This window comes from Strigops habroptila, chromosome 16 (genome assembly GCF_004027225.2).
Source record: "Strigops habroptila isolate Jane chromosome 16, bStrHab1.2.pri, whole genome shotgun sequence".
NCBI classification, from domain to species: domain Eukaryota; kingdom Metazoa; phylum Chordata; class Aves; order Psittaciformes; family Psittacidae; genus Strigops; species Strigops habroptila.
Window position 1 is genome coordinate 2,206,111 of NC_044292.2, and position 23,786 is coordinate 2,229,896.

At 61.9% G+C, this 23,786-nt stretch overlaps 2 protein-coding genes across 11 annotated transcripts in view; both read right to left on the bottom strand.

The window, feature by feature from the left end:
* Positions 1-6,249, bottom strand: part of USP48 (ubiquitin specific peptidase 48) — a 34,099-nt gene extending 27,850 nt beyond the window's left edge. For 4 of the 9 annotated variants that reach the window (XR_003994601.1, XR_003994600.1, XM_030507947.1 and 1 more), the window contains exons 1-6: positions 6,073-6,247; positions 5,027-5,147; positions 4,190-4,337; positions 2,972-3,099; positions 1,586-1,710; positions 956-1,064 (exon numbers count right to left, since the gene is read on the bottom strand). Coding sequence is in view for 6 of the 9 variants with exons in the window: in XM_030507947.1 (XP_030363807.1) it covers positions 956-1,064; positions 1,586-1,710; positions 2,972-3,099; positions 4,190-4,337; positions 5,027-5,147; positions 6,073-6,206 (765 nt within the window). In the remaining 3 variants the exon portion in view is untranslated. Of the gene's footprint in view, positions 1-955; positions 1,065-1,585; positions 1,711-2,971; positions 3,100-4,189; positions 4,338-5,026; positions 5,148-6,072 lie in introns of all 9 variants that reach the window. The other 5 variants (XR_003994602.1, XM_030507948.1, XM_030507950.1 and 2 more) reach the window with 4 other exon arrangements.
* Positions 6,250-7,170: 921 nt separating this feature from the next.
* Positions 7,171-23,786, bottom strand: part of HSPG2 (heparan sulfate proteoglycan 2) — a 43,610-nt gene continuing 26,994 nt past the window's right edge. Inside the window, exons 52-93 of one of the 2 annotated variants that reach the window (XM_030507926.1) lie at positions 23,586-23,724; positions 23,300-23,451; positions 22,977-23,115; positions 22,619-22,776; positions 22,064-22,202; positions 21,832-21,983; positions 21,502-21,640; positions 21,279-21,430; positions 21,055-21,193; positions 20,827-20,978; positions 20,599-20,737; positions 20,366-20,517; positions 20,150-20,288; positions 19,914-20,057; positions 19,705-19,839; positions 18,930-19,111; positions 18,651-18,843; positions 18,382-18,561; positions 17,010-17,270; positions 16,739-16,934; positions 16,557-16,654; positions 15,493-15,759; positions 15,302-15,414; positions 15,081-15,228; positions 14,366-14,482; positions 13,876-13,960; positions 13,631-13,775; positions 13,451-13,550; positions 13,246-13,355; positions 13,058-13,166; positions 12,879-12,977; positions 11,951-12,172; positions 11,177-11,409; positions 10,908-11,085; positions 9,929-10,048; positions 9,799-9,849; positions 9,650-9,725; positions 9,213-9,291; positions 9,050-9,120; positions 8,886-8,969; positions 8,394-8,497; positions 7,171-7,618 (exon numbers count right to left, since the gene is read on the bottom strand). In XM_030507926.1, coding sequence (XP_030363786.1) covers positions 7,455-7,618; positions 8,394-8,497; positions 8,886-8,969; positions 9,050-9,120; positions 9,213-9,291; positions 9,650-9,725; positions 9,799-9,849; positions 9,929-10,048; positions 10,908-11,085; positions 11,177-11,409; positions 11,951-12,172; positions 12,879-12,977; positions 13,058-13,166; positions 13,246-13,355; positions 13,451-13,550; positions 13,631-13,775; positions 13,876-13,960; positions 14,366-14,482; positions 15,081-15,228; positions 15,302-15,414; positions 15,493-15,759; positions 16,557-16,654; positions 16,739-16,934; positions 17,010-17,270; positions 18,382-18,561; positions 18,651-18,843; positions 18,930-19,111; positions 19,705-19,839; positions 19,914-20,057; positions 20,150-20,288; positions 20,366-20,517; positions 20,599-20,737; positions 20,827-20,978; positions 21,055-21,193; positions 21,279-21,430; positions 21,502-21,640; positions 21,832-21,983; positions 22,064-22,202; positions 22,619-22,776; positions 22,977-23,115; positions 23,300-23,451; positions 23,586-23,724 — 5,955 coding nt within the window. In that variant the 3' untranslated portion in view covers positions 7,171-7,454. The remainder of the gene's footprint in view (positions 7,619-8,393; positions 8,498-8,885; positions 8,970-9,049; positions 9,121-9,212; positions 9,292-9,649; positions 9,726-9,798; positions 9,850-9,928; positions 10,049-10,907; positions 11,086-11,176; positions 11,410-11,950; positions 12,173-12,878; positions 12,978-13,057; positions 13,167-13,245; positions 13,356-13,450; positions 13,551-13,630; positions 13,776-13,875; positions 13,961-14,365; positions 14,483-15,080; positions 15,229-15,301; positions 15,415-15,492; positions 15,760-16,556; positions 16,655-16,738; positions 16,935-17,009; positions 17,271-18,381; positions 18,562-18,650; positions 18,844-18,929; positions 19,112-19,704; positions 19,840-19,913; positions 20,058-20,149; positions 20,289-20,365; positions 20,518-20,598; positions 20,738-20,826; positions 20,979-21,054; positions 21,194-21,278; positions 21,431-21,501; positions 21,641-21,831; positions 21,984-22,063; positions 22,203-22,618; positions 22,777-22,976; positions 23,116-23,299; positions 23,452-23,585; positions 23,725-23,786) is intronic. The other variant, XM_030507927.1, reaches the window with a different exon arrangement.

Consider the following 23,786-nt stretch of genomic DNA (forward strand, 5'->3'; position numbering starts at 1 on the left):
TGAGGGCCACAGAAAAGGAGCAGAATTAACTAAATTGCCCTTTTCTGAGTTCACATGGACCAAGTTAATGTAAAGCCACGGTTTTGCCTGGCAAGCCCTGCCCTCTTGTGCTCAGCCACACAGACACCACTGTGTAGGAGCCGCTGACTACATCTATGTAGATCCAGCAGCAGGATTAGGCCAGAGAAGAATTCCAGCTGCCCTAAACAAGGTCACGGGTGGTTTCACTCGGAGGAGGAGCAGACCAACCTGAAGTTCACCAGTGCAGGGTTTAATGCACGTACCCAAACCAGTCTTTTCCCATAGCAGACCTGCCACAAGCAGAGCAACCGGTTTGCTGAGTGCACCAGTGAAGCCAGACAGCTCCAGCACAGAGGCTTTGGGTTAGTCCTGCCCTAAATATCGTCAGTTGAATCCACGCCTCGACCCTTTAACATTCCAGATCTCAACTTAAGACCTAGGATGATTTTCAAGTCGAATTAAGAGCACTTGCAGCTGCTCCCACAGCTATTCCCAGCCCTTCCTAGGATTTCTGAGAGCACATTCTGGAGCGGGGAAGGTCTCCTGTTGCTGTGCAGATGAGCACTGATACAGAAGACACAAAAAGCAGCCGTTCTCCTGGTGCTATCCATGACAAAGCATGCAGGGATTTCCTGGCAGACTTTGGGGATGTTTTCCCAACTCTGCAGGGAAAGGATTTTAACTGAACACGTGGCTTCAAAGTGCTTTTTAAAGCCATAACATGCACATGTTCTATGCTCTGGTCCAGAACCACCCTTTGCTTGCTCAATCCTCATTTTCTGGGTGCACAGAAAACACATTTCCCTTTGGATGCACCTCACTGGGAGGACTCAGTTGCTTCGCTCCGATACCGACCTCGAAGGCTGTTAATTGAAGGAAGGAATTAAACCACCTTGCTAAGAATAGCAGGACTCGAATCCCACTGAGCTCATACCTTAAGGAATTCTGTTATACAGTCTGTCAACTGCTTGTGCCCCTGGATGTTTAACTCCAGCTCGTAAAATTTAGACACGAGTTTGGACTCTCTGCCACACTGGTTGCAGCTAGGATTGAAGAAACAAAGACAAAAACACATGAGGACAGTTCACTGGTTCGTGTCTGAACTCCCCAGCCACTAGTAAAATACTCCTTGAGCTATAAAACCAGGAGGAAAGGTTTAACACCTCCACACCACAAAACCCCTGCAGGGTGTGAATGGGGTAATAGCATCTACCAGGAAAAGCAGGAGCACCAGCTTACACCATTCTGTATGATTTCTGAGGTGAAATCCACAGCTCTGAGAGCACAGGAAGGAAAATACAATCCCCAAGCTGCAGGATTTCACATTTCATTCACTCACGTGCAGGTTTACTTGGTAGATTATCATTAAAGGCTAAAAAGCAGCTGCACAACTGCACCATCACCGCACAGAGAGCATGAGGAAACCTAAAAAGCTCTTACAAAATGCTCTGCCAGAAGCTTACCTGCCTGCTCTGGTTGGTAGAAGGGCTCTATCCTCCCCCCCGCCAAGATCTAAAGCATCTAAATATTTACAGACAGGCTCTTCCCGAAGAGCAGCACTTACACCGTGACATAGGCGTATTCTCCACAGAACTGCTTCTGCACTATGTTTCGGACATCTGGGTTCTTTTGTTTGGATAAAGTATCTTCCAGCAGCGACATGAACAGCTTTGAAAACTCCTGGGCATCCTGGAAAAGAACCCCAAGTCCCTTAACAACCCACCACAGCACAAAGCCCAGTCACAACCCTGTTGTTCATTTACTACAAATTACCCAGAGCCCTACACACGGGCTGCACGGAGGCTGCGGCGTGCACTGAATGCATAAAAAGACCCGTCAGGAGAACTAAAGGAAAAGAGGAATTTGCCTCAAAGGAGCGTGAGGCCCCCAGCAGGAGGTAACCTGGCTCCTGGCCAGGCGGTTTGACTCCTGCCCTGCTCCTCACAGGCCTCTGGAAGGGAAAGGAACCTCCTGCAGAGCTTTCCGCCCTCGTCTCAAAGCTCCGCACACAACACGAGCTGTCCCCGCTTGTGTCGGGGTCTGAAGGTAAAATAAAACACCCCAAAAGTGAGAAGCTGCCCTGTGGGTTCATCCCCTCCTGCCTTCCTCTCCCACCCTGGCACTCCTTCGCTTTCCTCTTCCAAGAACAAGAGGTTTTGGCCTTTCCTGGCTGTCCTTCGGTATCCCTGGTCAGTGGTGGCTGCTTCCTTCCCCTCCTACATCCTCCCAAGGAAACACACACAGAGCTGGGGCTCTTCCTCCCACAGTCTGCCTCGGAACTCCTCCAAGTGTACTTCCAAGCTGGGTCCTTCTCCTGAGCTCCCTCCAGCTTCAGCGACAGCCCCACAGGCCACTCCTGCAGCACTTGTCCCTTTCCAACCCCTCTCTGCCCCACACGCTCGCACTGCACCTTGGCTGGCTCCTGGTGACCCCACAAACATCTTCTTGCCTTGTGAGGGCCCTTCAGCCCCCCTGAACTACTCACCAGGGAGGAGCAACCCATAAAGGCCCTGCCAAAGGATCCTCGTGGCAGCTCCAGCTCCTGCTCCACACAGTGCCAGGGCTCATCAGGTGCTAGCAACACTCCCTGTCCCCATCCCATTGCCCTCCATCCCATTGCTCCCCATCCCGCTGCTCCCCATCCCATTGCTCCCTGGGCTCCTTCTGATCTCCCTGGGCTCCCCCTGAGCCCCAACACCGACAGGAAGAGCCCAGAGTGCTGCTTTGTGCTCGTACCAGCCACAAACCCACTAACACCACTCCCTGTCCCCATCCCATCACTCCCCATCCCGTTGCTTCCTGGGCTCCCCCTGAGCTCCCCCACTGACAGGAAGAGCCCGCAGCACCAATCTGTGCTTGCACCAACCAGCAAAACCCAGCTCAGAGACACTAAAGCAACACCAAAGGGCAGTTTCACGCTGCTCTGAAGGAGGTGGTCACTCAAACCTACCTGCTGCTGCCCTGTGTCCAAGCCCAGCGCCTTGACAAAGCCGGAGGGATCGATGTAGCGCCGCTTGCTGTTCTGCAGCAGGGCAAACAGGTACTGCAGGTGCTCACAAATGCTCTGAGGCTCATAGTCTATCAAAACGACACGTTGCACAAGTTACAGACAGCAAGTGAAGGCTGGAAGTGGCTGTGCTCACTGACCGGCCTTTCTTTGTAAGGGTGAACTTAATGATTAGAAATGAAATGGTTTTGGAAAAGCCATTTTTAAATCATACGATGGTTTGGGGTGGAAAGGACAAGGACACCTTCCACTAGAGCAGGTTGCTCCAAGCCCCTGTGTCCAACCTGGCCTTGAACACTGCCAGGGATGGGGCAGCCACAGCTTCTCTGGGCACCCTTTGTCAGCACCTTCACAGGGAAGAGCTTCTTCCTTGTATCCAACCTGAACTTCCCTGTTCAAGTTTAAACCCATCACCTCTTGTCCTATTGCTACAGTCCCCGATATCATAAGAACTGAAGCAGTTCATGACACTGCTGACAGCACAAGCCAAATATCATAGAAACATGAAATAATTCATGGTTGGAAAATCATTTCCCAAGTTGGAAAAGACCCTTAAACCATTGAGTCCAACTGTAACCATCCTGCAGTGCCCCACATGAGCTCTGAGTAAAGAGCTCAAGCAGTATGTGCCCATTACCCCATAGCAACAGCTTCTTGTTAACCCCAAATGGGGAGATATTGCTTAAAAATAGCATAAAAACAGGAATGGAAGGAATCAGATCCCGAGTGCACCCATAGCTCTGTACTGGACACAAAGAATGGCACCCAAGGCCATGGTGTGCACTCTGAGGGGAGCTGGGAGCCTCAGTTGTACTGGGATCCTAAATTTTTGCCCTCCTATGGGATGAATGCGGCTCCATGACAGAACAGATCAGCCCCAACCCAATTGCTTCCACCCCCAGCACCATCATTAAGCAGCCCAGCAAGAAACAAACCCAAACCAGGTTTTCCAACCAAATCAGGTCACTGTTTTGTTAAGAAATAGCACGGATAAAAGTTGGTTCATTCCCAAAAGCCAGGTAACAGACTCAAAACCAACAGTGCAGAGATGGGATGAGCGGCTGTTGCTTCACCCATGGATTCTCCTGCTAAACATGATCCCAGAGTAAAGTTTAGGAGAAAATGAGCAAACCCGCTCAGGGCAGAGGAGCTTCCACCCACCTTTGTCCTTCGGGATGCCCTCTCCAGCCATGGAGGTGCTGGGACACAAGTAGAGGGCTTGCCGCAGCTCCAGGTTAAGAAACCACATCTGCAAGAAGGTGTTGACGTAGCACGTGGCGCCGAGGTTCGTCAGGCCCACGAACGCGTTCTGGTGTCAGAGAGAAAGGAGAGAGGTCAGTGCCCTGCCCCGGAGAGGAGAGCAAATGGAAATCATAGACTCATACAATGGTTTGGGCTGGAAAGGAGCTTAAGATCATCCAGTTCCAACCCCCTGCCACGGGCAGGGACACCTTCCACTAGAGCAGGTTGCTCCAAGCCCCTGTGTCCAACCTGGCCTTGAACACTGCCAGGGATGGGGCAGCCACAGCTTCTCTGGGCACCCTGTGCCAGCGCCTCAGCACCCTCACAGGGAAGAGCTTCTGCCTTATCTCCAACCCGAATCTCCCTTGTTTCAGTTTGAACCCATCACCCCTTGTCCTATCACTCCAGTCCCTGATGAAGATCCCTCTCCAGCATCCTTGTAGCCCCCTTCAGACACTGGAAGCTGCTCTGAGGTCTCCACGCAGCTTCTCTTCTCCAGGCTCAACAGCCCCAATGTTCTCAGCCTGTCTCCATACAGGAGGAGCTCCAGCCCCTGATCATCCTTGCGGCCTCCTCTGCACTTGCTCCAACAGCTCCATGTCCTTATGTTGAGGATACATCCAGCACTGAGGCTGTTTGTTGGGAAAACGCTGGCTCTGGCATCGCAAAGCCACATCCCAAACTCCCCCCGGCTACAGAGGTGTCACCTCCCCTCTTCCTTCCCATCTTTCGGGGTGCGTGAAGGTGGGGGGGTACCTTCTTGCGGCGCTCGCAGTTGGGGTCGTCGATGTTGTGGAAGCTGTTCTCATCGATCTCGCCCAGCCACACGTGCTCCCCGATGCCCACCAGGCAGTTGGGGTTCCCCCGGCAGTTCCTCCTGCAGAACCAGCCCCGCTGTCACCCCTCGCTGTCCCTTGGGGGGGTGAGGACAGCAAAGGGGACCCCATAATGCTAAACAGAGTGAATGGGGAGGGATATGGGTCACTACAATCCCCAAAACAACGGTTATGGATGAACAAGGAGATGAAGAACTAAAAGGGGAGGGGAAAGGGGGCCCCCAGGGAAGAGTGCAGGACCCAGGGAGGTCCCCAACAAGCTGGGAGCCAAGCAGGGAGAGGGGTCCCCCACAACCTCAGGGGGATCCCCTATACCTGGAGAGCCACTTATCAAGAGGGGTCCCCAACAACCTCAGGGGGATCCCTTATATCTGAGGAGCCCATTAACAAGATGGGTCCCCCACAACCTGGGGGGGGAGCCCCTAAATCAGAGGACACAGTTAATATGAGGGGTGCCCCACAACCCCAGGGGGATCCTCTATATCTCAGCAGCCAGTTATCAAGAGGGGTCCCCTATAAATGAGGGGCTGGTTAATGAGAGGGGGCCCCACTATATCTGTGGAGCCAGGCAGGGAAATAACCCCCCACAACCTCAAGGTAGGTCCCCTATACCTGAGAAGCCAGTTACCGAGAGGGAACCCCACAACCTCAGGGGGGAACCCCTATATCTGGGGGGCCAGGCAAGGAGAAGGACCCCCACAATGGGGGATCCCAAAGAAGGGATCAGCGGGTCTCCACCGACCCTTATGGGCCGGGAATCGGCCTAGTGCCCCCCGAGCCGCACGGGGGGCGGCGGAACGCGGGGCCCACCCAGCCCACAGGGGTGAAGGGCCCGGGGGAAGGGGACGGGGGAGCCCCCCCCCCAGGCCCCACACCCGGGGTGTGTGTGGGGAAGGGGGGGTTTGGGTCCCTCTGTAACTCGCGGCGGGCCGGGGGCAGCGGCCCGGGGGGTGCCCGCGGTGGTACCGGCAGGCGCCGCGCTGGCAGGGCTCCAGCCCGACGCGGTAGGCCGCTTCGATGTGCTCCTGCGCCACCGCTTCGGGCGGCACCGTCTCGGTCCAGCGCCACGCCGCCTTCTCCAGCTGCAGCCGCGGCGCCATCGCCGACACCGACAACGACCGACACCGACAGCGACAGCGACCGGTCACCCCCACCCCCGGCCCCGGCCCGACCGGCCCCTCCCGCCGCCGCCGCCGCCGCCGTCGTCAGGGCTGGTGACGCCACGCGCGCGACGCGCTGACGGTAACGGGCTGCGACGAGCGAGACGCGCCGCGGGGAGGGGGGCGTGGCCTGAGCACCCAGGGGCGTGGCTTAAGGGACAGGGGGCGTGGATTGAGGGAGGGGCGGGGTTTGAGGGGAGGGGCGTGGCTTAAGCGGGCAGGGGGCGGGGCCTGAGCGGGAGGCGCGGAGCGAGTTCATTCATCCCGGGAGCTGGAACGGGAACGGGAGCGGGACGGGGACGGGGACCGGGACCGGGAGCGGAGCCCGGCCCCGTGTGTGTGTGTGTGTGTGTGTGTGCAGTGGCTGCACCCTGACGCCTCCCATATCCCCTCCTGTCCATCATCCACCCCCACACAGCATAACCCACCCCATACCCCCCCATTGTACCCCATACCATACCCCCTATGCCATACCCCCCCCAGTCCTCACACTATACCCCCGGGCCCCCATACTATATCCCCTGTACCCCTTACCACATCCCCTATGCCCCCCAATATCCCCTAAAGCCCCCCAGACCCTCATACCCACCCATACCATACCCCCGACCCCCCCACCCCAGCACCCCTATACCCCCCATGCCATATCCCTCCCAAATCCTCACTCTATACCCCCCCGTGCTCCTACACCATACCCTATACGCCCCAAACCCTCACACTTTCCATACCACACCCCCCTTCACCCCAATACCATACACCTACACCCCCCAACCCTCCCCCAGCATACCCCTGCACCCCAATACCGAAACCCTTCCATACCACTCCCCTATACCCCCTATAACCTCCCGATCCCCCCCATCCCATATCCCACCCCGTCCCCCCCCGGCGCACCCCAACACACACGGGCTGGTTCTCTCTCCTTTAATGCTCTCCCCTGGGGGCCCCGCCAGCACCCGATTGTCCCTCGCATCCCCACCCCGCCGCCATCCCGGGGGGCCCCGGGCGGCCCGGCCGCCCCGGCACAGGTTTGGGGGGCTGGTGTGGTGGTGGTGGGGGGTGTAAACATTTATGGGGGTCCCGGCCCCCCCCCCCCCGGGGTCACCCCGGGGCAGCGAAGCACCGTTTCCTCCCGTCTTGTTTTTGGAAAAGAGTAAAATTGGCCAAATTCCCCCCAGAATACAGCCGGGGGGGTTAGTGCGGGCAGGGGGCGGCGGGGGAGCCCCCCACCGCGCCGTGCCGCAGGTCGATGGGGTGCCGGGGGGCGCCGGCGGGCGCCAGCACCAGCCCCCGCAGGCACCCGGTGACACCGGAGCGGTACTTGCCAGCGGTCAGGCTGGGGGGGTCCGGCGCGCCGCCTGCGGGACACGGGACATGGGGACACGGGGGACACGGGGGTGAGGGGCACCCGATGGGCTCACCCCGTATCCTGTGTCACCTGGACATGAGCATCCCACCTCCCGTCCCATGGCCCATCAGGTGTCACACACCATGTCCCACTCCATGTCCCATCCCATGGCCATCCCCGGCCCTGTCCCATGTCCCATCATGTGCCCCCACCCCATGTCCACCCCATGTCCCATCCCGTACCCATTCCATGTGCCACAATGTGTGCTGTCCCATGTCCCATCCCATGGCCATTCCCAGCCCTGTCCCATGTCCCATCGTGTCTCCCCTCCCCATGTCCACCCTGTGTTCCATTCCATGACCATCCCATGTCCCACCATGTGTCATCCTGTGTCCCATCAGGTGTCCCACCCCATGTCCCATCCCATGATCATCCCATGTTCCATCATGTGTCCACACTTGTGACCCATTCCATGTCCCTCCCATGTCCTATCAGGTGTCCTGTCCCGTTCCATGCCCATGCCCTGCCCTGCCCCATGTCCCATCATGTATCCCCCCCCATATCCACCCTGTGCCCCCTCCCATGTTCCACCACGTGTCCCCTTCCTGTGTCCCCATCCCATGTCCCATCGAGTGTCCAGCCCACGACCACCCCATGGGTGTGGGGCACCCAATGGGCTCACCCTCTATCCTGTGTCACCTGGCCATGAGCACCCAGTCCCGTGTGTCCCCCCATGTCCCGCCCCATGTCCCCCATGTCCCCTGTGTCCCCAGGTGCCACCGTACCCACGTAGATGCTGCCCTGGGTGTTGGCCATGACGTTGGTTCCTGGTGACTCCCCACTCACCGGCTCCTCCCCGTCCACCTGCAGCTGCCCGCGACGGCCCTCCCTGCACAGCACCATCAGCACCCATCAGCACCAGCGCCCATCAGCACCCACACCATCAGCACCAGCACCCATCAGCACCCACCAGCACACATCAGCACTGGCACCCATCTGCACCAGCAACCCATCAGCACCCATCAGTACCCGCACTTATCAGCACCCACACTCATCAGCACCCATCAGCACCAGCACCCATCAGCACCGGAACTCATCAGCACCCACCAGCACACATCAGCACCCACCAGCACCAGCACCCATCAGCACTGGAACCCATGGGCACACATCAGCACCCACCAGCACCCATCAGTACCCATCAGAACCCACATCCATCAGCACCCACACCTCTCAGCACCGGCACCCATCAGCCCCTGCCCCCCCTGACCCTCACCCACCTCGTCACCAGCACCCGGTGCCACTCGCCGTCATTGATGGGGTCCTCGGACACGATGGTGGCCTCACCGCTGCCCAGCTGGTAGCTGCAGGATGACATGGGCTCAGCATGGGGGCACCCATGGGTGTCACAGGGCGCCCCAGGGTGGCACTGGGTCCCCCTCACCTGAACACCAGGTGCCCATCCTTCAAGCCGAGGCCAATGAAGTCTTTGGCTTTACCACCCTCGCTGGGCTCCTGCGGGTGCAGTGGGGTGATGAGTGCAGTGGGGGCACCCTGACCCCCACCCCATGGGGCTCAGCACCCCGGGGTCCCCCAGCACCACTCACCGCCCCCTGCCACAGCAGCAGCCCCTCGGCGCTGCCCGTCCGCAGCTCCAGCTCCATGGTCTCGGGTGCCTCAGGGGGGCTACAGGGACAGGAGATGGAGGGTGCAGCACCCACGGAGGGTTACAGTGTGCAATGGGTGCAGCACCCAGAGAGGGTTACAGTGCACAATGGGTGCAGCACCCAGAGAGGGTTACAGTGCACAATGGGTGCAGCACCCAGAGAGGATTACAGTGCACAACGGGTGCAGCACCCAGGAAGGGTTACAGTGTGCAATGGGTGCAGCACCCCGGGGTGGTGCAGCGCTGCAGTGGGTGCAACGCTGCTGGAAGGGGTGCAGCACTGCGATGGGTGCAGCACTGTGTGAAGCCGCAGCACCCGGTGGGTGCCGTGGTCGGGCTGTGGGTGCAGCACCCACCCCAGTCCCTGTTGTCACTCACCCTCGGGGCAGGAGGTGACCAGGCAGGGCCAGGTAGGAGCCATTCTGGAGGGTGACACTGAACTGTCCTGGCACGTCTGTGGGGATACGGGAGGATCACAGGGGGTCCTTTTGGGTGCCAAAAGGGGGCAAATGGGTGCCGGGACCTACCACTGCCCCCGCTGCCTTCCTGCCAGTCCTGCTCCAGCTCCAGCGCCAGACCTGCGGGTGAAGGCGGGTGGGGATGGGGTGGCACATGTCCCCCCGTGTCCCCCCGTGTCCCCCCGGTGTCCCCACTCACGGTGCTGGCAGAGGGGCCCGCTGTACCCGGGCGGGCAGAGGCAGGCGCTGCCGGTGCAGGTGCCGCCATGCAGGCAGGGCTGGCGCGGGCACCCGGCCTCCTCCTGCTCGCAGCGCGGCCCTGGGGACACCCGCGCCGTCACCACGGGGAGCGTGTGCACACGCGTGTGCAGCACAGCACCCCCGGCGCACATACGTGCACGGTGTATGCAAGCACCGCAGGTGCACGCATGCACAAACTGCACCCACAGGCGTGCATGGCACCCATGCACACGCACCAACCCGAACATGCGTGCACTGCACATGTATGCACTGCGTACTGCACACACACGTGCAGCAGACTACACACATGCACACATGGCGCACGTGTCTGTAGCACGTATAGCTTGTGTACATATAGCACGTAGCACATGCACGCAGAGCAGACATGCACACGTGCACGCACAGTGCACACATGTGCACAGCACACAGTGTACAGCGTGTGCAAGCACAGGGCACACGCTTGCACTCACAGTGCACATGCACGCACAGCGCACATGGATGCACAGCACATGTACACGTGCACACACAGCACTTGCCATGCACAGCACACACGCATGCGCAGTGCCCATGGATGTGCAGCACACATGTACACGTGCACATATAGCACTTGCCATATGCAGCACACACACATGCATGGTGCACATGGATGTGCAGCACACATGTACATGTGCACACACAGCACTTGCCATACACAGCATACACGCATGCAGGGTGCACATGGATGCACAGCACACATGTACACGTGCACACACAGCACTGCCATATGCAGCACACATGCATGCACGCTGCACATGCATGCACAGCACACATGCGCACATGCATATACAGCAGCCACCACGTGCAACACACACACACGCATAGCGCACACGCTTACACACACAACACGCGTGCACACATCCATGCGCAACGCGTGCACACGCGCAGACGCGCGCTCTCACCGCTGAAGCCGGGCGGGCAGCGGCAGCGCGGGGCCGCCCCGGGCGCTGCGGGGCGCAGGCAGCGGCCCCCGTGCACGCAGGCGGCCCCGGCGCAGGGCGAGCGGTGCCGGCACTGCCCCACGCCACGGCTGCGCAGGAACCCGTACGGCAGCTCCACTCGCTTCCCGTTGATGGACACCTGCGGGCACGGGGCGGCGGTGAGCGGGGGGGGAACATCCCCGTCCTGCACTCCCCGAGGGCACGGGATGGGGCCGGGGTCCGGGTCCCACCTCTCCGATGCAGCCCTGGAAGGAGGCGTTGGTTGGGGGGCGCAGGGGGGGCTCGGTGCCCCCCAGGTAAAAGGGGGAGCGGAGGTTCAGCCCTTGGCTCTTGCCCGGTGAGGAGCGTTTCACCGCCGCGGCCTCATCCACCACCAGCGTCCCGTCCTTGTGCACCCGCTCGGCCATCACCCAGTGCCACTGCCCCAGCGCCACCGGCTCCGCGCTCCGCAGCACCGCCGTGCCTGTGGGGATGGGGTGGGGGGGTCAGGGGGCACCAGGGGTGTTTGGGGACCTGGGAGGGGACCTGGGTGATGCCAGAGGACCCCATGTATGCCTGGGGACCAAAGTGATGCCCGGGAACCCCAGTGGTGTGACAGTGATGCCTGGGGACACTGGGAGCATCTGGGGACCAAAGTGATGTCCAGGGACCCCAGTGGTGTGACAGTGATGCTTAGGGGCACTGGCAGTGCCTGGGGACCAAAGTGATGCCAGGGGACTCCAGGGACATCAGGACACCCTGGTGACATTTGGGGACCACACTGGTGCAAGGGAATACTGGTGATGGCCATGGAACCTGGCAGCACCTGGGGACCCCCATGAGGCCAAGGCACCCCAGTGCTACCAAAGGACCCTGATCATACCATAGGAGGACCTGGTGGCACTTGGGGACCCCAATGATGCAGGTGGACCCCAGTAACACCAGCTCACCCCACCTACACCCAGGGTCCCGGTGCCACCAGCCCCCCGCGGTGCCCCAGCACCCCTGTCCCCGTCCCGGCTCACCTGAGCCCAGCTCGTAGCGGAACTCGAGGTGGCCGCCGGCCATGAACAAGGCCACGAAGTCCTCGACAGGGGCGGCTTTGCCGGCGCTGAAGAGCAGGAGCCCGTCGGGAGCCAGCGGCAGGAACTCGGCCTCCACCCGCAGCTCGTGGTGCACGTTGGTGAGGGGCGGGTAGGACACGAAGGCTCCGGCCTCGCCGAAGGACGGCACCGTCACCGCCTCGCCTGCGGCACCCCCGTCAGCACCCAGCGTGTGGGACCCGGCCCCATCCACAGGGTGCCCGTGTCGCCTGGGTGGTCCCCATCCTGTCCCTATCTCCTTAGGGTGGTCCCCAATCCCCCATCCCCATCACTCCCATCTCCCTGGGATGGCACCCAATGGCCCATCTCCATCACATCCATGAAGCCCATCTCTCCAGATGGGACCTATTCCCCTGGCCCCATCATGCCTGTGTCCCCAGGGTGATGCCAGCCCCATGTCCATGTCCCATGGTGCTCCCCATCCATGTCGCCACCTCCCTTGGGCGCTCCCCACCCTGTTCCCATCTCTCTCGGGTAGTCCCCATCCCATGCCCGTCTCCCCAGGCTGCTCCCCACCCCATGACCATCTCCCTGGGGTGGTCCCCATCCCATCCCCTTGTCCCTACGGTGCTTCCCAGCCACATCCCTATGTCCCCAGGGTGGTTCCCATCCTATGCCCATGTCCCCAGGATGCTCCCCAGCCATTTCTTTATCTCCCTTGGGTGCTCCCCAGCCATGTCCCCATCTCCCTGGAGTGCTCCCCATCCCATGCCCATCTCTTTTGGTTAGTTCCCACCCCATGCCCATGTCTCCAGGGTTCTCCCCACCTCATGCCCATGTCCCCAGGGCTGTCCCCACCCCATGCCCACGTCCCCACGGTGGTGGCAGCCCCACGTCCACCTGCGCTCACCCTCGGTGCACCTCTCCCCGCTCTTGCCCAGGTGGCAGCGGCAGGTATAGCCCGTCCCGTCGGGCCGGTTGACGCAGGTGGCATCAGCCCCACACGCCTCTGTGGGGTGACACAGAGCTGTGAGCACCCACCCAGCACAGACATCAGGGTGCTGTCCTGCGGGTCGGGGTGTCACCTACCTGGGTGACAATGCGATGCCTGCGAGTACTCGCAGTTGCTGCCGGTGAAGCCGTGGGGACAACGACAGACGTAGGTGCCGCTCTCGGCGTCCTGGCACATGCCACCGTTCTGAGGGGGGGTGACATCGGTGTCGGTGATGGGTGGCCATGGGTGGCCATGGGTGGCATCACCCCCTGACCAGCCTCACCTGGCACGGCTGGTCCTGGCAAGTGGGACAACTGGTGATACCGTGCGCCTGCAGGTCCATGTCCCCAAAGGCCACCTCCTCCCCTTGGATGCGGAGCTGGCGCACACAGCCTGCGCGGGGATGGAGATTTGGGGTGTTTGGGGGGGTTACATGATGCTCAACCCCCCCCTCACATCCTGGTACCCCCCAAAACCCTATTACTCACCCATAAAGCCGCGGCTGAGCCCTGTCTTCTCCACGGCGCTGAAGTCGGGGTAACCCCCCAGGTAAAGCTCCTCGTTCAGATCCAGCCCTTGAAACCTCCCCTGCGGGCACACAGCGGGATGGGCACCACCTCCAGCACCCTGACCCCCACCCAATACACACCACCACCCCGAAGCTGTACCTGGGAGGTGCCGTTGACCGAGGGGTGCCCCTCCAGCGCCAGCGAACCCCACGTGAGGTTGCGGAGCAGCCGGATGGTGTGGTACTCGCCCAAGCGCAGTTGTGTTGGGTGCCGGATGGTTGCCATGCCCGAACCGGCGTCAAACCTTCATTTTTGGGGGGGTGCAACATGTGTAGGTGGGTCCTGGCACCTATCTATCCCCCCCCCCCTTTCCCTTCCCCATAGCACCCACTTGTGGGTCTCACCTGAACTCGGGGCGCCCGCCCACCAAACCGAAGGAGATGAAGTCGGCGCCGCTGGTTTTGCGCTGCCCGTTGTAGAGGAGGAGCCCTGTGGGGAGGCAGTGGGTCAGGCAGGATGGTCCCCAGCGGGGGGCACGTCCTGGGGACCCCAAAATACCCCCAGTGTGGAGAAGGAACCCGCCATAGGGTGTGGAGGGGGTCAGAGGAATGGGAGGTAAAGGAAGGGGAGGGGAAGATGGAGAGAGGGTGGAGAGACAAGGGAAGAGGAAGTGATGGAGGGGACACAGAGGAACATGGGGGGACATTGGGGGACACGGAGATGACATTGAGGGACATGGGGGGACATGAGTGGGACACGGAGGGGCACAGAGGGAACATGGAGAGAGAAAGAGGGGACATGGAAGGGATGTGGAGAGGACATGACGGGGAGATGGACAGACATGGAGGGACATGGGGTGATACGGGGTGGCACAGGGGTTCCATCAGGCCTCACCATCAGCAGCGTCCGGCCGGAAGGTGATGAGGATCTCAAACCTCTTGTAGGCGTCCTTGATGGTGGGCAGGGGCAGGAAGGAGCGGGGCGTCTGCCCAAAATAGGGGAGCAGGCGCTCTGCGGGACGGCGGGTCAGGAGGGGAGGGCACACATCACCCCCTCCACCCTGTTTATCCCTCCAACCATCCATCCATCCACCCATCCATCCATCCACCCATCCGTCCATCCATCTACCCATTCATCTGTCCATCCGTCCATCCATCCCTCCATCCATCCATCCATCCATCCATCCATCCATCCATCCATCCATCCCTCCCTCCCTCCCTCTGTCCATCCGTCCATCCACCCATCCATCCATCCTTCCATCCATCCATCCATCTACCTATCCTTCCATCCATCCATCCATCCATCCATCCATCATCCATCCATCCCTCCATCCCTCCATCCATCCATCCATCCATCCATCATCCATCCATCCCTCCATCCATCCCTCCCTCCATCCATCCATCCATCCATCCGTCCATCCATCATCCATCCATCCCTCCATCCATCCATCCCTCCCTCCATCCATCCATCCATCCGTCCATCCATCCCTCCATCCATCCCTCCCTCCATCCATCCATCCATCATCCATCCGTCCGTCCATCCGTCCATCCATCCATCCATCCCTCCATCCACTCATACATCCATCCCTCCCTCCATCCATCCTCCTCACCTCGGACCTTGACCACGTAATACGCCGTCTCCCGGCCGCGGTGGTTGGCAGCGGTGCAGGCGTAGACACCGGCGTCCTCATGGCGCATGGCCGGCAGCGTCAGCACGTTCCCCTCCACCTTGGCACCGGCCGGCAGCTCCCCCTCCAGCTACAGCAGGGAGTCAGCACCCATGGGGCGCCCCCAGCACCCCGCACCCCCATCCCGCATCCCTCCCTCTCACCTTGCTCCAGGTGATCTCCGGCACCGGGAAGCCCGATGCCAAACAGGGCAAAACAGCCGCAGAACCCACCGAGACCTCCTTCACCTCCGGCTGCCCGGCGATCTGGGGGGTGGCTGTGGGCACGCGGAGCTGTCACCCCCCGATCAGTGACACCGTGTTGTGTGTCCCCAGCCCCGCGGCCCCCTTGTCACCTTGCACGTGGAGGATGACGTGGGACTGGACGGTGCCCACGGCGTTGGTGGCGGTGCAGCGGTACTGCCCGGCGTCCGCCCGCTCCACGCGCTCGAAGGTGAGGGTGCCGGCGCGCGCCAGCACCCCGGGCCGGATGCGGCCCCCCACTTTGCTCCAGGTGACGTGGGGACGGGGCTCCCCCAAGCCCAAGCACTCCAGCTCCACCGAGGTCCCCACCAGCACCGTCTGCACCGCCGTCCGGATGTTGATCAGCGCCCTGGGGAGAGCTTGGGGGGGACAGCGGGGGCTCGGGGTGTCCCCATGGCATGGGGGGGTATCACGGGCATGGGTGCCAACGGGGGGAGTGGGAGATAGGGAGAAATGGGGTGCTTGAGGGCATGGGGAGGCCATTGGGGCAGCTGTGGCATAGGGAGAGGTTGGGGGATTTGGGGTACTCATGGGTGTAGGAAGAGACGGGAGGTACTGGGGTGCCTGTGGGAGTGGGGAGAGATTGAGGGTATTGGGGTGCCCATGGGCAAAGGGAGAGATTTGGGGTACCAGGGTGTCAGTGGGCATATGGAGACATTGGGGCTATTAGGGTACCCATGGGTGTAGGGAGAGATGGGGGTACCAGGGTGCCCACGGATATGGGGAGATAGGGGGGGATATTGGGGAACAGGAAGAAGAAATTGGGGGTACCAGGGTGCCAACGGCCATGAGGAGATGGGGGGTACTGGGGTGCCCATGGGTGTGGGGAGAGATGAGGGGATATTGGTGTGCCCACAGGAAGGGGAAGAAATGAGGGATACTGGGGTGCCAATGTGCATGGAAAGATGGGGGGTACCGGGATGCTCACAAGTGTGGGGAGAAATGGGGGGCACTGGGGTGCTTGTGGGCATAAGGAGAGATGGAGGGATATTGGGGTGTCAATGGGAAGGGGAAGAAATGGGGGGCATTGGGGTGCACGGGGGTGCAGTGAGAGATGGGGGGTTCCAGGATGCCCACGGGCATGGGGAGATGAGGGTATTGGGGTGCCCATGGCCATGGGGAGATGGGGGTACCGGGGTGCCAGTGCTGCTCCTACCCTGCACGGTGAGGGTGGCCCTGTCCTCCGCCTGCCCGCCTGGTGCACTGGCCCGGCACACGTAGACCCCCTGCGCCCCCCACGCCAGCTCCGGTATCCTGCGGGACACAGCCAGGGGGTGGGACCCAGCCGGGATGTGGGATCCCATGGGGGGCACCCCCCACCCCGTCCCTGCTCCTCACCTCAGCACCCCGTCCCGCACGCTGTGGTTGGGGGGCAGCTCCCCACCGTCCTTCAGCCACTCCAGACGCACCCGGGGGTCCCCGGAGACGGCGCAAGTGAATTCAGCAGTGCCACCGACCCCCTTGACGAGGCTCCCCGGTGTCACCCGCACCACCAAGGGACCGCCGATGGCATCCCCACGGTCACCAGCATCACCTGGGCAGGATGCAAAGCCTTGATGGCACCGGTGGCCCCGTGGCGATGGCACCTGCGGTGGGGGACGGTGCTCACCGTGGACAACCACGCGGGAGAAGGTCTCGGCGGTGCCGACGCGGTTGGTGACGCGGCAGCGGTAGGTGCCGGCATCGGCGGGTAGCGCGGGGCTGATGCGCAGGAGGCCGGCGCGGTGGCTGGTGCGTGCCGAGAGGCTGCCGTTGAGCTTGTCCCATGTGTAGAGCAGCGGTGGGGTGCCATGGGCCAGGCACTGCACCTGCAGCGCGTCACCGGCGCGCACCGCCGTGTCCTCCGGCAGGCTGGTGGCGTATGGTGGTGCTGCGGGGATGGACAGTACCGTGAGCACCCCAGTACCGTGAGCACCCACTACCATGAGCACCCCAGCACTGTGAGCACCCCAGTACCATGAGCACCTGGTACCATGAGCACCCCAGCACTGTGAGCACCCCGGTACCATGAGCACCCAGTATCATGAGCACCCCAGTACCATGAGCATCCAGTATCATGAGCACCCCAGTACCATGAGCACCCCATGGCAGCTGGGATGTGGTAAGAGATGGGGCAAGGAGGGCATTGATAGGAGGGGGGTAGTGGAGATGGAGGTGGGAGTGTGTTGGGATGGACAAGAGATGGATGGATCCATGAGGAAGGGGTGAATGGAGAACCTTGAGAGAAGATGGAGAGATGGGCATGTGCTGGGGTGGATAAGAGATAGATGGATGGATCCATGAGGAAAGGGATGGATGGAGGGGTGTGAGAGGATATGGAGAGATGGATGTGAGGTGGGATGGTTGAGTGATGGATGAATCCACAAGGAAGGGCTGGATGGATGAGTTTGAGAGGAGATGGAGAGGTGGGTGTGTACTGGGATGAATGAGTTGGATGGATGCACAAGGAAGGGATGGATGCAGGGATGTGAGAGGAGTTGGAGATGGGTGTGAGATGGGATGGTTGAGTGATGGATGAATCCACAAAGAAGAGGCAGATGGAGGAGTTAGAAGACGGAGAGAGGATGATGTGCTGTGATGGATGAGAGAGAGGAATCCACCAGGAAGGGGTGGATGGAGGGTGTGAGAGGAGGTGGTGAGATGGGTGTGAGCTGCAATGGATGAGTGACGGACAGATCCATGGAAGAGGAGAGAGCAGAAGTAGAGGTGTGCATGCTCAGGGATGGGACCAGCCCATGGACACATCCATGGGAAAGGCTGGATGAAAGACAGGAGATGAAGAGGAAGACAATTGCTGGGATGGAGCCAGGACGGATGCACAAGGAAGGGCTCGATGGGAAGGGACACGATGGAGATGGCCACATGCCGAGGAAGGATGAAGAGGAGCTGCAGATGGGTGATGGCAACAACGAGGGGCAAAGGAGACAATGGAGACGGCCGGAGGGACCCAGGGGCACCCCGACCCCCCAGCACCCCCTTACATTCCACGTCGAGGGTGACGAAGGCCTCGGTGGTGCCGGCGGCGCTGCTGGCGTTGCAGATGTACTGTCCCGAGTCCTGCTGCGCGGCGCGGGGGATCACCAGCGTGCCATTCACCACCCGGTGCTGCCACGGCAGCGGCGCCCGCAGCTTCGACCACTCGATGCGGGGCTCCGGGTCACCTACGGGCAACGCCGGCGCCCGTCACTGTGGCGTCAGGGCACCGACCCCTCCATCACCACCACCCTCCTGCATCCGTCCGCCGCCGCACCTCTGGCCGTGCAGTGCAGCGTGGCAGTGTCCCCGGCCACCACGGTGACAGCAGGAGGTGCGGAGACCTCGGGGGCACCCGGGTGCTGCTGCCCTGACTCCACGGTGACGTCCACCCGGGCTTGCGCCGAGCCCAGGGCACTGTGCGCTGTGCAGATGTAGGTGCCGGCGTGCTCCGGCTTGGCTGGTGAGAGCTGGGTGATAGGGACAGGGTGGTGGTGAGCATTGGCACCCACCAACACCCACCGGCACCCAGCGGCACCCGGGGGTGCCCGCTGACCTGCAGGATGGCCTGGCTGTCCATGTGCAGCAGCGTTTGGTGCTCCACCTTCTGCCGGGAGCCCGGCCGGCTCCAGCGCACCAGCGGCCGCGGCTCGCCCCGGCCCAGGCACTCCAGGCTCAGGGATTTGCCCTCCTTCACCGACACGGGGCCTGGTGGCATCACCGACACCGTGGGGGCACCTGGAGAAGGAGGAGGAAGGACATCAGCGTGGGGATGGGGACGCCAGCACTAAGGATGATGGCATTGCCATAGGGACACCGTCCCTATGGCGGCATCTGGAGCATGGGGAGGACATAAGCATGGGGGTGGGGACACCAGCAACCCAGGAGCATCTGGAGCCCATGGAGGACATGGGGATGGGGGCACCACCACCTTGGGAGCATCTAGAGCATGTGAAGGACATGGGGATGGGGACACCATCATCCCAGGAGCATCTGGAGCCCATGGAGGACATCAATATGGGGATGGGGACGTCATCAATCTAGAGGCATCTGGAGCATATGGAGGACATTAGCATGGGGACATGGGCACCACCACTCCAGGAGCACCTGAAGCATGGCAAGGACACGAGGATGGGGACACTATCACCCCAGAAGTATCTGGAGCACATGGAGGATACCAGCATGGGGACTGGAACAGGGACACCACCACCCTGGGGGCATCCGAAGCACATGGGAGACACCAGCATGGGGATGGTGACTGGGACATCACTGCCCTGGGGACATCTGGAGTGCATGGGGACAGGGCCAGGGCCACCCCGGCCACCTCGCACCTTGCACCAGGAGGTTGACAACGCTGCTGGCGACACCGAAGCGGTTGGAGGCCACGCAGTGGTAGGCGCCCTGGTTGCTCACGTGGGCACCGGTGATGGAGATGACGGAGCCGTTGGCGCTGATCTTCACATTGTCTGGGCAAGGAGGAGCCGTCAACACCAGCAGCACCCTGGAGACGGTGCCAGGGCCACCCTGGGCACCACCATACCTTGGAAATGTTGGCCAGGTCCCATCCGCCAAGTGATGTTGACAGGCCGGGCGCCGTCGTGGATGCGGCACTTGAAGGTGGCATCTTCACCCGGTGCCACCGCCATGCTGTGCGGGTCGATGGAGATGATGGGGCTCTGCAGGCCTGCAGGGACAAAGGGACAGGGAAGCCACAAGGTCATCCACATCCCCCCATGTCACCCCTGGCATCTTGCCTTGCCCCATGGCTGCACTCACGGTAGCTGGAGCTGTCCCGGGAGGTGACAGTGACGGTGATGGTGGCCTCGCGGGACACGCTGCCCGTGTCAGCCCGGCACACGTACTCCCCCGAATCAGCCACCGAGAGCTGGGACAGCCGCAGGCGCGACCCCGACATCTGGGCACACAACGGCAGGAGGTGGTGGTGGCATCACCCACAGCCACCGTCCCCCACCCCACCGTGTCCCCACATACCTGGTGCTTGGCTGGGAGGGACCCCCCGCGCTTGTACCAGGTGATGGTGGCCTGTCCCTGGCCGGCCACCACGCAGTCCAGGTCCAGGGTCTGTCCCTCGGTGACGGAGGATGCCGAGGACTCGATGCGGATGGGCGGTGTGACACCGGTGGCTGTGGGGCAGGGTGAAGGGTGAATGTCCCCGCTGGTCCCCAGCACCGGTGGGGACCCATCCGCTCAAGGGTGGCACTCACGGTGGGATGGGTTGGCTCCGTCATCGATGGTGACAACAAGGGATGTCTCCTGCGTGATGCCACCCGATGTCACCCTGCACACGTACTCCCCCGAGTCAGCCGCTGTCACCTGGGGGATGCGCAGGCGGGAGCCCGACACCTCAAGGGGACAATATGAGGACAAGTCAGCACCACAGAGCAGAGAACAGGACAAATCCTGCAGGGTGACCCCCCCGCTCTGTGCCTTACCTGGTGTCCGGCAGGCAGGGAGCCACCGCGCTTGTACCACGTCACGGTGGTGGGACCAGACCCTGCCACCACGCAGTTGAGGTCCAGGACCTGTCCCTCAGCGATGGCCGAGGACAAGGACTCGATGCGGAGGGGCTGGGAGACGCTGGAGGCTGCAGAGGAAAGGGGGTGTTTGTCACCGAGGTGGCACCGGGTGTCCCCATGCGCTGCCCTCTTGCTCGCACTCACGGTAGTAGGTGCCGGCGCTGCTGGGCACGGTGACAATGACAGACGCCTCCTGCGTGGCGGTGCCCAGGGTCACCCTGCACACGTACTCCCCCGAATCGGCCACCGCCACCTGAGCGAGGCGCAGGCGGGTCCCCGATACCTGCGGAGGTGACAAGTTGGGGACACGTCAGTGTCCGACATGGGGCTGTGCCCCACGGGGTGATGCCACCTCCCCAGTGTCCTACCTGGCTGTTGGGGGGCAGAGCGCCGCCGCGCCGGTACCAGGTGACATGGGGGTGACCCTGCCCTGCCACCATGCAGTTGAGCTCCAGGGTCTGTCCCTCGGTGACGGCTGCGGATGAGGTCTCAATCCTCACCGGGGGGGTGACACCAACAGCTGAGGAGTCAATGGAGTCAGCTCCGTGTCCCCATCGTGTCCCCGTGTCACCTCCCGCCCATCCCTGGTACCGTAGGAGGAGCCAGCGCCGGTCTGGATGGTGACGATGAGGGACGTCTCGTGTGTGATGCCACCCGAGGTCACCCTGCACACGTACTCGCCCGAGTCAGCCGCTGTCACCTGCGGGATGCGCAGGCGGGTGCCCGACACCTGGGGGGTGACACATGTGAGGAGGGGGACACGGACCCCTCAAACCCCCCAAAAATCACTTTTCCACCCCAAAACGCTCCTCTGGGCTTGAGCGAGGCCACCTGGGTTTGAATGGGGCCACCAGTGCTTGCACGGGGCCATGAGTCAACCCCAACCACCCCTGTTGGTGTCATCCCCTCCGTGTCCCCTACCTGGTGCTTGGCCGGGAGGGACCCCCCGCGCTTGTACCAGGTGACAGTGGCCTGTCCCTGCCCGGCCACGATGCAGTTGAGGTCCAGGGTCTGTCCCTCGGCCACAGAGGAGGACGAGGACTCGATGCGCACCGGGGGGGTGACACCAGCGGCTGGGGACAGATGTGGGAGGGTCACCCCGAGGCCAGTGGCATGGTCCCCATGTCCCCTGTCCCTTCTGGTCCCCACTCACGGTAGCTGCTGGCCCCGCTGGGCTGGATGGTCACCATGATGGAGGTCTCCTTGGTGGTGGCCCCGCTGGTCACCCGGCACACGTACTCACCCGAGTCGGCTGCTGTCACCTGCAGCAGCCGCAGCCGGGAGCCGGACACCTATGGGGAGGGGACATGGGGGTCACTGGGGCCATTCAAGCTTGCACAGGGCCACCAGGATTGCACAAGGCCACTTGGGCTTGCACAAGCCACCTCGGCTTCCAGGGCTACCTGGGCTTACATGGGGTCACTTGGTCTTCCATGGGCCACCTGGACTTATATGAGGTTGCTTGGTCTTGTATAGGCTACATTGGCTTGCATGGGACCACCTGATATTGCATGGTCCACCTGGGCTTGCATGGGGCCAACAGGGATTGAATGGGGCCACCAGAGCTTATATGGGGCCACTTGGTCTTGCATGGGCAACCTGACCTTGTATGGGCCACTTGGGCTTGAATGGGGCCACCAGGGCTTGCATGGGGCCATGGCTCAATCCCAACCACCCCCGTTGGTGCCATCCCCTCCATGTCCCCTACCTGGTGCTTGGCCGGGAGGGACCCGCCGCGCTTGTACCAGGTGACAGTGGCCTGTGCGGGGCTGGCGATGACACAGTTGAGGTCCAGGGTCTGTCCCTCGGCCACGGGGGATGACAAGGACGAGGACTCGATGCGCAGGGGGGTCGTGCTGCCCGGGGCTGGGGACCAAGATGGGTTACAGACCATGGCCACCACCAAGTGTGACCCACTAAGGGACACCAGGAGCCCCGGGGAGCAGGGATGGGCTCACACATGGGTGGCTTCCCCAAGGAATGATTCATCCCAGACCTGGGGACACCACAGGACAATGTCACCCACCCATGGGCAACGTTCCCTGTCCCCTCTGGTCCGCACTCACGGTAGCTGCTGGCCCCGCTGGGCTGGATGGTCACCATGATGGAGGTCTCCTTGGTGGTGGCCCCACTGGTCACCCGGCACACGTACTCGCCCGAGTCGGCTGCTGTCACCTGCAGCAGCCGCAGCCGGGAGCCGGACACCTATGGGGGGGGGACATGGGGGTCACCAGGGCTATTTGGGCATCCACAGGGCTGCTGGGGCTTGTATGGGGCTATTTGGGCTTCCATGGGCCACCTGGGCTTGAATGGGGCTACAAGAGCATGCACAGGGCCATTGGTGAACCCCAATCGCTCCCGTTGGTGCCATCCCCTCCATGTCCCCTACCTGGTGCTTGGCCGGGAGGGACCCGCCGCGCTTGTACCAGGTGACAGTGGCCTGTGCGGGGCTGGCGATGACACAGTTGAGGTCCAGGGTCTGTCCCTCGGCCACAGCAGAGGACGGCGACTCGATGCGCAGGGGGGTCGTGCTGCCCGGAGCTGGGGACCGAGACAAGAGGGTGACACCAGTGACAACAGCAGCACCCCATCGGCACAGGCACATGAGACACGGTCAATGCCACGGCACATGGGGACCCCTCGCTGGCACCGTCACCCCTCTGGTCCCCACTCACGGTAGGTGCTGGCCCCACTGGGCTGGATGGTCACCATGACCGCGCTCTCCCTGGTGGTGGCCCCGCTGGTCACCCGGCACACGTACTCGCCCGAATCAGCCGCTGTCACCTGCAGAAGCCGCAGCCGGGAGCCGGACACCTATGGGGAGGGGACACGGGGGTCACCAGGGGTATTTGGGCTTCCATGGGCCACCAGGGCTT